The following is a 14,531-nucleotide window of genomic DNA, read 5'->3' as shown; positions in this document are numbered from 1 at the left end:
AGAGATCATTTTGTTCTGCCCACTAATTTACCATATGTTCTTGTGCAAGACATTGCTAGCGTATTTAGAAGTTTGCCTCCTCCCCCAGCATTTATGATGGGGGTGTGCTAAGCTTGGTTCTGAATAAATTCTTGAACCTCTTAAAGTCCCAGTTGTTCTACCTTCTAAATACTCATAATGATACCCATAGTGGAATGAACAGCAATTTGAGAATTCAGCATACAGAAAGAACCAAAAGCCAAAATTTCTTACAAAATGCTTTACAACTGTGTAATAGAGTTCATTGACCATTCTGTTGAAATGGTAAGAAAAATAAAGAGGTGTAGCTGGATATAAAGTTATACAATTCAGAGTAGCTATACCAGGGCTTTACATTATAAGGTATTGACCTCTGCAAGACGTTTGAGCTGGTATAGGGGATACCAGATACCATTAAATAATATTGTATCACTGAGTAAGAAAGTTAATCCTTTTGCACTTTTTAAATACTTTTCTAGGCTTCTGATTGTGTCAAAGAGGAATTCTCAGTTTAGTACTAGTTTATCTATAATACTTCTTTAGCACTTAATAATTACCTTTCTTAGCAAAGAAAGAACAAACTCTTCAGCCTCAGCTGAAGGGCCTTGGTTAGGCAATGGCACCTACCTAGAATTAAATAAAATGATTTTGTTTTGATTTTATTGAGTGTTATGTCTACTTTTATTACAGTAAGTGGTACTGATTTCCTCTTTAAAGGAATTATATAAACTTCATTTTAAAAAGGATTCACAAATATTTGATATTTAACAAATTGATTTAAAGAAAAATATTTATTAAATATTAATAAAAGTTGTAAATGGGCATGGCAAAAACTGTGAATAATTTGATAAATAACTGATTGAAGTTGAAGAAACACTGAACTAAAACCTGATGGCAAATGATGTAGCTCAAAAATGTTACAGGCAAGGGCTTCCCTGGTGGCGCAGTGGTTGGGAGTCCGCCTGCCGATGCAGCGGACGTGGGTTCGTGTCCCGGTCCGGGAGGGTCCCACATGCCGTGAAGCGGCTGGGCCCGTGGGTCATGGCCGCTGAGCCTGCGCGTCCAGAGCCTGTGCTCTGCGACGGGAGAGGCCACAGCAGTGAGAGGCCCGCGTACCGCAAAAAAAAAAAAAAAAGTTACAGGCAAAAGAGTTGGCATCAAATAAAATTGTAAAGGAAACTTTTTTTCCAGTGTTTGTCTTCTTACAGTTTTAGTGTTGTTTCCCTCTCTTAATGGAATAGTAATCATTCCCACCTTCAACTGTTCTATTTCTCTCTCTGTGTTACCCTACAACAAAACATGTTTTCATGCTAATAAGGAAAAAACTCTTTAAATCTAAAATTTTACTTCTCCAAATATGATATTACTATCATTATTATTACATATTATTACCTGTTACTGAATATGTTATACTATCTTCCTTGAATTCCAAACCAACTCTGTGAGATAAGGAGAAAAACTCAAATCTCCATTTTGTACACAAGGAAAACAAAATTAAGTAGATGTTCGCCATTTTATCCTTAACATCTAGCTCAGTAGATTGTGGCACATAGGAACTCAATAAAATATGTGGTGCATGAGTGAATGAATAACCATCTTGGAACCCTTGAAGTCACTGTCAAATTTTGAAACCAATGAAATGAATCATAAGGTTGACATTTTTCTTATCAATTAACAGAGCGTGGAAGAGTATAGAGGGAAAGTTTTGGAGAAATCTTTCCACCTTCATCCCCATTCCCAGTCCCTCCATTACTACCACTACCAAATCACATGCCATATTGATTCCCATCCACTCCACTTATAGTGACATCTTTTCAACGTGAAACCAGCCCTAGTATCACCAAAGCCAGCCTGTTATGATTCTGCCTCTGTCATATCCTTCTCCTTAAGCTTTAAACATGCCTTTTTGGCATCACATTCAACCTCATCCAACAGTTTAAAAATCTTCTATATGCAATTGTATGGCCCCCTCCCCCCAAACAGTTGTTAAAACTTAGCATATTTTTTTACATGGTACCCACAGGTTAGATTTTGAACTTTTTTCCTGAAAGAAAATATTTCTTTTCATTACCTCCATGATCCCATAAATGAAACTGTCAGCAACTTTATATAAAGACAGAAGGACTTTGATTGTCCAGTTTTCTGTCTATTTTAATATAGAAGTACACTTCATTTTCTCCATGTCTGTTTTTACAGATAATTTTTCTTACCAAATAAATACAACACATGAAAGACCAACAGTAAAATCTTTCAAATGTTTACTTAGAATAGTGTTCCAATCTGCTCATATTCCTGTCATAATAATGAAAATATAGAGCAAAGCAAAGTGGAAACTGCATCTCTTGGTTGTTGATGAGAAAACTTCATTGCTCAGGTTTGTGATTTTATTTCTGCTTCAGATGATTGAACTTTGTCATGTTCTTTCATCCATAATCATTCTTGGACCTGCTTCTTAGCCACCAATAAACACATATGTTGGGGAGAAAAAATTTCCACTTATTGCTTGGGCTGGAATAGTCTAAGTAAATGTGTTTTTGTAATAAACGCCATTACCCTATCAAATATCCTTTTGAAAGAATCCAGGTCTTGCAAATCTATTCACTCTGCAAAGCTAATACATGGAATTTAGATAGCTAAGAACTGGAGAACATAAGGATGAATGTCAATGATAGTCCAGGTAACTTGAGTATTATCTGGAATTTATGTCCTACTTAGCTACTCCCCCACCACCACTATTTATTCTCTGTCATAGTTCCCCTTAGAACCATTTTCTCTGTCTGATTATTTTTCCTCTCTCTTTTTTTAGAATAGTCTCTTTTAAGCAGAGAGATTTCATGCTCCTTGAAGCTAATAATTCTTAGTTCTCTGTCATCATCAATTAAAGCTTTGTTTTATCTTGTTTATTTATATATTTTCCATTGTTTCTTCTAAAAGGAATTAAGGATAAAGTAAGATTTATTGCCTGCTTAACTGTCCTAAATAGTATTCTTCAAGTACATGGAGGGATTTTTGTTGGAGAATGTGGTATCATTGTTACCCTTATCTGTCAAAGACTGAAAAACAGGAGATAGGCATAATTGAAAGCAGTAGGTATTTCAGCTAGACATAAGGTAGAACATTTTGACCTTTCTTCCTTCTTTCCTAACATCCTAACTTCTTAACTTCCTTCTATCAACGTAACATATTTTTAATGAGTAACTGTTAAGAGTCAACAACTATGAGAAAAATGAGCAAGACAGAATAGAGCTTGCATCTATTGAGGAAGACCATCAGCAAAAAGTGAACAATAAATAACACAATTTCAAATCATAACAAGTTCTAGGGACAAAATATAACAGAGTTATTGAAGGAAGGGGAAAGCGACTTTAGATGGAGTGTCCAGGGATCAAAGGCTGGAGTGAGTTGCCAGGAAGGATTGTGCATGTCTAGTTATGAACACCTTCAAGAAAAGAATAGAAAGGTATTTATCTGAAAGAGTTTATATATGCCCATCCCTGTAGTTGTGGGTCTAGATAAGATTGTCTCTCACATTTTCTTCTGGTTCTATGATTTTATTATTCCATGTACTCATTGTGGCTACAGTAGAGAAAAACAGGTAACATTATTTTTCAGTGCATGGGTTGTAGTTAATAGTAAATTGTTAGTGGAAAGGAGGTAATATCAGACTTATAAAGCATATTTGCATCAATAGAAATAGATACCACAATGTTTTATACCTCCTTCCCCAGAAGGATATGTACTTATTTCTACCTTACCAGAAATTCTTCCATCCAATTTAAATATTGAATAATTTTTGTTTCATTACACATTTCTTATGGGACCAGACCATATATTTCAAGATCAAAATTGCCACACACATTTTCTATGGAACTGACATCTTAATTAATCATTAGTGATGATTCGTCAGCATACATTTATAAGCCAGAAATATCTGTGTTCTGTGATTCATTGACCTCAAGAAAATTTGTAAGTTTTCTCCTTAAGTTTCCCCCTTTATATAGGATATTACAACAAATCTATATATTTCAGTAGTGGGAGAGATAAATTTAAGAGGTGATTATAGGAAATATTTTCTTAGTCCCACAGGAGAGCCCTTCTTGTGCCCTCTTGAGTCCAAAGAAAGGAATCAGTTTCATTAAAAACAATGTTTTCTCTATTATTTAACATTTAGAAAATGAAAATGTAATATCATTCAATTCATGCTTTTGTTTGTATGGGTTTGTTGTATATAAACATAATATACAGAAAAATCTATGACTCTAAAATTATGAAAATTAAAACCTTTTCTCATTAGATTGTCACAATCAAAGCAAACTTCACATTCAAAGAAAACCTGGTCTTTCGTACCAATTCAAAATAAATTTTTCTAAAAGTCTGTTAGAAACTACAATTACTAAAGGTTGCCAACCAAAAATTAAAAAAAAAAAAAACCCTAACAAAACATGGTATTGTTTTACATTCTTTTCCTTACCTTTTCTTTCAACACAATTTTCTTATTTGTTATATAATATAAAAGCTATGTAAAAATGTGACCTAACCTTCTGCAGAAAGAATCTGTTGTGGTAAAAACTCCAGTCTCTTTTCCCACGCATAAACTATGTCAGCCAACAGACAAGACTTTGCTAAAGCTAACAAAAGATATTCTCAGTTCAATTCTAAAAGACGGGATAAAGCCATACACATAAATTCTTAGTACACCCTAGAACTTACCAGATGCTAGCAGTAGAGAGTTGATAAATACTTGCCTGCTATATAACCTTGAAGAAGACAAAGAAAATGAAAGAAATTAACAGCCTCTCTAACTGGTTGAAGTGACAAGATCTTTGGGAAAATACAATCATCTTAGAGTTTTTGATAACCCAGGAAGGATGTGCTAACCATTGTCAGATAACTGGCATTCCCTGGGTTTTAAGGCAAAAATGTTGAGAGAAAAGAACCATATTGATAGTTTAAGGTTGACTACAGAAATCTACATTGCATTACTTTATTTCAAAGCAATTTCTTATTTAGCACATAATCTCTAAGCCTATTCCACAAAAATGTACAGTTCTTGAAGACAGGGACATCGTGCTCTGCACCACTGTATCCTCAGCGCCTAGCACAGTGCCTGGCACATAGGACGTGCTTGATAAATATTGATTAAATGAATGAATTTGCTATCAAAGACTCTGAAAGGACATTGTAAAATCACAAATGATCCTGGTGAGAAGACATAGAAATAAATCAATGTGAGTATGAATGTGACTTTTTTGTGAACTTAGATTTAAAATGCCTTAAGTATGTATATATGAATTAGCATGCACAAACATGGAACAAAGGGATGAATATTGAAGACTGGGACTGAATTTTAAGAATAACCAAACCCCAGGAGACTAAACTCCAAATTGGAAAACTTTGAGTGTTAGGTTTGTAACTTTCAAATAAATTTGAACAGCCTAAGTGCAAAATTTAGGATTATACTCCTTTTTTTGTGGGAGGGAGTTTTCACTTATTGGAAAAAGAACAAATAATATCGGAAAGTATCTTTTAAAAGATCAGTTTGGAAAAAGGTGAATCAGAACTGATAGGCCTATAACGCCAGGCTGCCACCAAAGGTAAATAATTGACAGTGGATGAGAAATAACCAATTTTGTTTATATTTTACTCTACTAATAAATAATACAGTGGATATCTATTGCACTCTTAGTGTGTAACAGTCATTTCTTCATTACCATTAATGACTTATATTTAATAACTTATATATGACACTTCCATAAATCCTTTGAAACAGAGATCTTTGGTAAGAATTGAGATACGAAGAGTTAGATAAGTTGCCTAAGGTCACAGAATTAATGTCAGAAGTAGGATTTGAGCTTGACCTCCAGATAAGCCATTACCTTATCCACTCCTTCTACTGCCACTCTTAAAAGGAATGGCATTCAAAGACAAGAATTTAGCTCTGTTTTACTGTTCGCAGCACATTTTCACAAGGATTTCCTCATTTAAACGTGGTTAAAAGTAAAATGAAGTTCAAGGGAGGAAAGAGGCAGTAAGAGAATACCTAAAGGATTTAAATGAATTCAAGATTATCAGCCAGGATAAACAACTTTTAATCTATGGAACAAAAAGAAGAGAAAGGAAAAAAAGCCAAGTGCTAGACTCGAAGGGGATGTAAAATGAAATGACAGAAGGAATGCAGACCTCTGGAAAGGTCCTTTGCCTCCCGCACACAAGAACATGCAGCTGCTCCTTGAGGCTAGTTATTGGTAGGGCCGAATTTGTACATGTGAACTCAGCGAGTGATTTTCATGATGATCCCATTGATAACTATGGCATCAGTCAGTTTTTTTTCAGCCTCATCCTTAGTCACTAACTAGTCATCCTTTATCGCTATAACTTAGTCATCCTTTATTGCTATAACTTAGTCACCCTTTATCACTATCAAAAAGGAAAATTCTTATTCTCTGTGCAGTTTCTTTTGCGTATTGCTGATTAGAATGCGTGCATTGAAAATGAGTGAAAGAAATCCATAACCACAGATATATCTTTTTATTTTGCTGTACTTTTTACCTTAGAAAAGAAGTGTTGAGAGACATTTTGTTTAGGATCAGAAGAATTTGAGTTAGGTTTCCTGACTTTCAAATAAATTTGAACTTCCTGAGTACAGAGTTTAGAATCAAGTTCCTGTTCTCTGGGCAAAGTTTCATTTATTGGTGATAAAATGTGAATTTTCTGCTTCAAAGATAAAAGACTCAAATGATTTTTAAAGGCCTGGGAAGCCCGAGATGGTTACTACAAAACTAAATTTTAATGAGTTAAGTGTAAATGGATTAGAAACATGCATCTCAGATTTCTTACTAAAATATACATGAGGTTACAGGTTATAAAGAAAAATGCTTGGCAAAGTAAATCTCAGCAATTGCCAATCTTAAAACATTTAAGACATTTTATCAGTTGTCCCAACAGCAGATGGAAGCTGCTGCTTTCTTCCATCTTTGCTTGCATCGCTGAGTTCTTTTAAGCTTAAAGTGCCTCTTCTAGATTAACTTCTTTAAGATATTGCTCATCTGTTATTCCCAGGCACTTATAGAACAAAGTACAAAGTTAATATTTCCCCAGGATTGTAGAAGATAGATAATTCAGCTATTTGGTATCTTATCAGAGAGGAACTGCAAGCCAGGCACACACTCCTCTATATGTTCATAAGGACACCTTCAATCTGTGCAAACTTGCATATGTTCTGAGTACCCATGAGTACATACGATCATTTATGAATGCCTAAGGGTACCTATGAGTAACCAGCAGTCTGCTGTACTTTTTGCCTGCTTTCTATAAATATGCTTTAAAACCACATCTTTTCAGGATTTATGTTTAAAAGACCTGGTCATGCTTAATTTTTTCAAAGAGAGGTAGAAAGTGGACAAACTGAAATATTTGATACAAAGATGTTCCTTGTTGTTCCTTGTCAGAGAAAACAGAGAATACTTACTTGCACAGAAATAACTATTTTTGCGACCTTGAAGTTCAGAGTATTTAATAAAGGACAGTACAACTGAAATTGTCATGAGAAATAATTGCCCTTTCATTTCATTTTGTGCCATCTTAATTCATCATTTTTATTATTGTCTATTGCTCTCTGATAATCCAGAGTGTGCATGGTCCACTAGTCTTAAGATAAAGAGATAAACGCCTTGACCTCTTTGATTTCCACATGAAATAAAAACAAATCATTGAAAACAAAACCCATAGTAGGCACTTAAATGCCATGTCTTTACAATGCAAGCATTGAACAACTGTACTCATTTGGGTGCAAATTATTTTTGTATTTCTCTAATTAACCCTACCAAGCAAATAAGGAAATATGTTGGCGCTAGTGACCTGGTCTTCATTATTAAATCATTATGATGCCCCAATAAGATCTAATTCTTTTTATTTCTGCTCTAATGTTTCTGGCTGCTTCCTACATAACTTACAAAAGAGCACTTAGATAGGATTTAATAGTGCACCATCTTACATGATCCTTGCAGCTGTGCTGTGAAAATGGTTGATTAGACATTTATAATCCACATCTTAGGAATGAGGACGCAGGTGACTGTGTGACGTTGGAAAAGTTCCTTAAACTACCTGAGCATCAGTGTCTTCACTTTAGTACTTGCCACACCATGTAGGGCTGTTTGGGTAATAAAATGAGAAAATTCATATAAATATTTTAGCAGAGTCCCTGACACATATTAACTGTTCAATAAATATCAAATATTATATATACTATTGCCTAAGGTCCCTTAGTTATTAATTGGTGAAGTGGGCATCAAAGTCAGGGTCTTCTAATTTCTGGTCTGGTACTCTAGGCTCCCTGTTGCCCACAGGAATATTTCTAGAAATACAATAAAACCCTCCATGTTCTTGACCCTGTTTATTTTGCTAGCCCTGAATTCTCCAATCCCTTACCCACTGGCATTCCAGCCAACCCAAGCTGCTGGCAGGCACTCTCTCCTGCTCTCCCAGAGTACACAGTGTCTTTAGAAATCTCTTTCTGTCCAGTGAACTCACACCCATCCTTCAGCATCCAGCTCAAGTGATGAGTACACCTTATGGACCAACAAGCAGGGCATTCCGCCTCTGTTCCTAAGATTTTCTTCATCTCTGTTAAACAGCCATTATCTCATTTTTTAACAGTTTGTTGTTTCTCTCCTACACAAAATTGTGTACTCCTTGAAGTCAGGAATTTTGTTTTACTCAACTCTGACCCCTATGTCTGTCCATTGGTTAGTATTTGTTGAATTGATTCTAGCTTCACTTTTCTCCCCTTCATCATGTTGCCACATATGCTCAGGGTAGCTTTGGCAGACCACAGTTACAGAGTGAGGGCTCTAAATAATATTCGATTAAACATTTAACCTGGCAGATCTGGTTCCCCTGGTTAAATATTGGTTCCCATTCCTAGAGAATGTTCCACTTGTTCACCTGATGATAGATAAGTAGCCTGGATAAACTAAGTTTTTCCACATTGTTCACCTTTCCACCAAGACTGCCATTTCTCCACCTTCATTCCCTGCAAGTCTCCCCCTTGTTCACTATATACCAACTACACTGATGTTCTTTTAGTCCCTAAGCACTAAGCTCCCTTTCTTCCTCATGGCATTGACATGTGCCATGTTCTGCTTAGAAGAGTCTTTCCCCATCTTCACATAACTGTTTCCTCATCCATCAGGTCTCATTAAATATCAACTTCTTCCATGAACATGAAAAGTCAAGTAAGTCTCCTGTTATGCTCCTTTATAGTCCCTGATTCTAAGCACCCCCTCCTCCTTCCCCACCTATCCTCCTTCTCCTCCTGCCCCTCCACTTCCCCCTCTACTTCCTCCTCCCCCCCTCCTCTTCTTCTTCCTTTTCTCCATCATCATAGTCATGATTTGTAGGTATTTTATTTATTTGCTACTTTTTTTGGTCTGTTTCTCACATTGGGAGTAAGCTCCACGAGGGTAAGGACCACATCTGTCTTGTTGAGTGTTGTATGACAACAATTCATGATAATTACAAACTGAATGAATAAATAAAGAAAAAATGAATACAGTATATTCAGGTGTCTATATATATATTCAGGTGTCTATGAAATACAGCTTTTTTAGTAAACTAGACAAATTCAGACCATAGAAGCTTTATAAGGAGAAACAGTCAATCTGTCAATAAGCCTGTAGTCCCTTTCAGTCATCTGTCAAGCAAACCCCGTTAGATGCAGCACTAAGTACAGGGAATATAGACCATGCCTTTTCATTGCTCTTAGGATAGTGAACAAAAGACTATGTGACTTGGTCTTCAGACCATCTCAGCTTCAGGCTACTGTTCCTCTTGTTAACTTTGACCCAGCCGTTCTGGTCTTCTTTCAATGTCTCCAAAATGCCATTGTTCTTACCATAGACATTACCCCACTTTACTCATTAGAAAATGTATATAAGGTAAATTTATCCTATTCCCTCATGTGCCCCAGTTATTTCTTGTCTCTTTTCTAAGCTCATCAAAAGTTTCCCAATGAATGTATCCTTCAGCCTGTGCCCTTCATTGCCAGGTTTCTGTTCCAACAGACCTCTGCCTTCCCGCACTCTTCCAGAACTCTTATGGCTTTCACTAAACCAAACAAAACCACACGCTTTTACCCTGAGAATCCTAATGTAACTTAGGAGATCATTCTATGATTTGTAATAGTTCTTGACAGTAGAGTAACTGTGTTTGCTTTAGAGACCATGGTGGATATTTGAAAGACTATGAAAGGCTCATTAACATGATGGAAGAGTGCCTCAAGAAGGTCATAGAAAAGGAGGAGAAAGTTAAAATACTGAAGCAATTAAGTTGAGTTTCATTTTGTCCTTTGAGAGTCATATGGGTAAATAAATTCCCTAATATTAGAAAGCCTTTTGTGATATAAATAGCATATTTTTACTAGTTATACTTACCAAAAAATTTTAAAGGAATTAATCTTAAGAAGAAAAAGGTGAAATTTTACAGTTTTCTCCTTCCTTGCCAAATAAGAACTTGCTTGCCCCTCATGTTTTAACTGCATTAGTATCTATGTTATTTGCATACAGTTGGTAAAACATTAAATATAGTGTCTTTCCAAATTCATTGACATACCTTACTTTTTCCTAGGATGAATTAGCGATTACTACAGCTTGTTAGGCCTCTAAGTACGACTTTATAAACAAACCCAGCTGTATTCATCCTCCAAAATTGAAAAATGAGAACTAGCTTTTCTCCATTTAACTTTTTCTAAAGTTTCTGCAAGATGATGCTCGTGTTACAGTTAAACATCAGCTGTACAGCTTTCTCTTTCTTTAGCTATTAGTCCCTTAGGTATAACTCTGTAATCAAAGGGAGGTCAACTGTATCCAAATACAAATATGCCAGAATGTCTCTGGCATATATCTCTCCCTAAAGATTTCAGCAGTGTTACTTCAGAAGAGGGAGAAAAAGTACTGTTTTATCTAAAAATCTAAGAACTTAATTCATTTAAAAAATAAAGTACTGAGTTATCCTTGCAGAGAGCTATGTGAGCATAGGATCTCTACGTTACTCATCATTTTTCTTTTTACTACGTTTAGAAAGAACTTGAACAATCACAGAAAAAATTACTGCTGTATAGGAACTATATGGCTACTATTGATAAACACTTCCCATAGTGCTATAAGCTACAGAGGGGGCATAGCAATTCAAACTCATGGTCATTTTCTGGTATCCAGTTAATTTCAGAAGCAGCTGAGGGCCAATTCTTGGCAAAATTATGAAGTAGATGGAGAACATTTCTTTGTATTTAGATGCCAGTTGTCTAAGCTTCTGAACTTTATTGCTAATAATTAATTTTTCTGTTCCCAATAACAGGCTTCAGGTAGAATCCCTCTTAAGGGTTTCATTTTACTTGCCCTTTGTATGAATTCAGGCCCGACTATAGCGTATCTTGAAGCCCAGATGCTTCCCATCGTTACATTGGGAATTGAGTCCCAATGGAGTGACACTGAAAGCTGATTTTCATGAAAGCGTTCCTCTTTCTGATTGTTTGTACACTGTCTAAATTGGATGCCATTTAAAGCAATTTCACTACCAAGAAGATATTTATTGAATACCTCCTATTTTCAAATAATCATAAGTATGAATAAGTTTCCCCTCAGTTAATGGCATTAATTTCCAAATGTTCAGTTTACTTATGTAATTGTTTCTTCTCCTTCTTCTCTCTTTCATTATTAACTAATTTTTCAGGCTGGTGGTTTGATGCTTGTGGCCCATCCAATCTAAATGGAATGTTTTATACAGCGGGGCAGAACCACGGAAAACTAAATGGAATAAAGTGGCATTATTTCAAAGGGCCCAGTTACTCCTTACGTTCCACAACTATGATGATTCGACCTTTGGACTTTTGAAGGCTCAATGTCAAAAGCAATTTAAAAGACCACAAAGAAATCTGGAGAAGCCACCAGATGAGAAACTGCTTGGAAACTTCTGAAGCAAACAATATTGTCTCCCTTCCAGCAACAAGTAGCAGTTATGTGAAGTCACCAAGGTTCTTGACTGTGAATTTGGAACCTTTTGATTTCACAAAAGCCTCTCCTTGGGGTGACTGTGTTCATATGGCTTGACTATAGAGAATGCCACTCACTGTCATGCTTTAAAAAGGGAAGAAACTGTTCAGCTCGCTGTGCTTCAAACTACTACTGGATCTTATTACAGAACTATAGTAACCAGATGATAAATATGGTTTATTTCATGTAAAACCGAAGAAAAAGAAGATGAACAACAACAACAAAAAGAGTATACGTGAAGAATAAAAACAGGCCTGCCATAATCCTTTGGGAAAGATGTGTTACACCAGTGAAATGGTGTTATGTCTCTGCAAACCTGCTAACAATAAGTTTGTACTGTTGCACAATTTTAATAAAAGTTTAGGAAGAACAGCATTGTCCTCTGAGTTGGTTAAATGGATTTCAGAAGCCTAATTCCTAAAGCATACTTACTAGTTGATTTCAATTAACCCGTCTTCAAATTTAAATTCCATTTTGGCAAACTATAAAGAATTATAGTGCCTGAAGAATAGCAGTATGAGGTAGAAATACACTCCATTACCCTTTGATTTTTTTGGTACAGTTTTCAGAAAAAATGGACATAATCAAGTATGGACATATAAGGTGAAAAATGATCCCCCCCATGCTACAGTTTTCATTTACTTTAAAAACTGACAGATATATAAATATATTTATAGCCTGAGTAAAGTTTAAAGAATGTGAAATATATCATCAAGCCCTTAAAATAATATACATGCATTTAATATTTCCTTTGATATTATACATGAAAGCAGTATTTTAGAGTGTATTAAGTTGAAATAAAACCAAGTAAACTGGAACAGTTCATTTTACAGTATCTTCTTGCATGTGTACACTTGTGTAACTTTATTATTTTTAAAATCATTACCTTCAATTCTTCACCCTATTTCATGCTAATTTAATTTTTGCTAATTAACTGAAACTTGCTTTCCAGATTCACCCTGTTCCAGTTTCTATAAAAGACATACTCTGAAGTCTATGAAAAATGAAAGAAGAATTATAAATATCATTGTACATAGCCTGTTTATATCCATAGTAAACCTAATAGCTGTTTAATCTGGAATATGCAACATTGTCCTCAATTGATGCAAATAAACACACTTCCAAAAAAATCTACTATACCACTTTATGAAATATGTTATTTCTTCATATTTTTCTCCCTTGGACCCTGTTTTCTTAGGCAATTTCTGATGTTAATACATTATCATTAGGGAAGAAAATTGGCAAACTTTGTATTATACTTTAAGGAAAACATTCACAAAAAAGAAAATTAATCATAGTCACTTGACTAAGAAAATTCTAATTACTAGCTGCTATAAATCTCTTAATGAAAATATTCCTATGGGATAATCTATTTTAAGTGAATTTGGGGCACAGATTTTTGTGGGAATTTGAAGTTACTACAATAATTTATCAGGAAGTGCTTTCTGCCTGTAAGTGTCCAAGGTTACAAGAGTGAACAGTTTTTATCAAAACATGAGGTGTGCTATGAGATAAGAAAATTGAAATCCATATTGGGTCTCCTTTCTTAAAAAAAGTTTTTATCAGGGCAACAATACCAGTTTTAGACCTGGTGACTTGATCTATTGTGCCTTTGTGGCTTTCCTTCATTTGAGAAAATAAAGCTACTCACATTTTTAAGAAATTATTTTTTAAAGTTTACCATCAAGCGTTTATACCTTTTGTGTGTGTACAAACCTGTTTTGCCTTACAAGTGATATTCGCAGGTATACTACAGTTTTTCTGTTCTTGGAGACTCCTTCATAGCAGCGTTTAGCCTCTCCCTCTAAAAACCTTCTTGTTTGTTTTCACTTAAGTGAATGAAAGTGAGTGTTTTGTGTGTTCCTACAGATTTTTTTCACAGGTCTTTTGATAAGTAATACTATTTCCCAACTCATAATACAAAAATAAAAGGAAATTATGAAAAAAGAAAGAAAGCATGATATTTACTGTTTTGTTACCTGGGTTTGAAAAATGAAATATTTCCAATTATTTATAATAAAGCAGTATAAAATGTTTTATGACTCCATATGTGCACTGTGTAATGCCTACATGTTTGTGGCCATTTAACATGTATATCCTTTGCATTTAATTATTCAGGATAAGATAATTAGGTAATAAGATTTTGTCTTTAAATTTTTATGTTAATTCATGTAATTTCTATGCCAATTTCTTCACATCAGTCACAGCTTTATTTGATTTAAATAAAATTGAAAGTAACATATTTGTGCAACTCCATCTCATATTAAATATTTTACAAGTTTTAAAATTAGAGATATATGGAAGTATAGTCTCTATAAAAAATTTTTAAAAACCTACTAAATGAACTAAAGCCTCAATCTTTGAAAAATTTTCAGTCTTGGATGTGATAAGAAAGTTTAACTCCTTTAGAATGTTAGATCAAAGCAATGGTTCTGAATCCCACATCTCTACTGTATGATTGTTATG

The 14,531-nt window shown here is 34.8% G+C and overlaps 1 protein-coding gene across 1 annotated transcript in view; it reads left to right on the top strand.

The window, feature by feature from the left end:
* Positions 1–14,138, top strand: part of ANGPT1 (angiopoietin 1) — a gene marked incomplete at its 5' end in the record, with an annotated part of 250,400 nt that extends 236,262 nt beyond the window's left edge. Inside the window, one exon of the mRNA XM_081258821.1 lies at positions 11,746–14,138. Within this exon, the coding sequence (XP_081114947.1) occupies positions 11,746–11,906 (161 nt within the window). The 3' untranslated portion in view covers positions 11,907–14,138. The remainder of the gene's footprint in view (positions 1–11,745) is intronic.
* Positions 14,139–14,531: the final 393 nt, after the last annotated feature.

The sequence above is a fragment of the Mesoplodon bidens genome (genome assembly GCF_964165515.1).
Source record: "Mesoplodon bidens genome assembly, chromosome: 16".
NCBI classification, from domain to species: domain Eukaryota; kingdom Metazoa; phylum Chordata; class Mammalia; order Artiodactyla; family Ziphiidae; genus Mesoplodon; species Mesoplodon bidens.
Note: the sequence above shows the minus strand (reverse complement) of the source record. Positions and strands in the feature narration are given on the sequence as shown.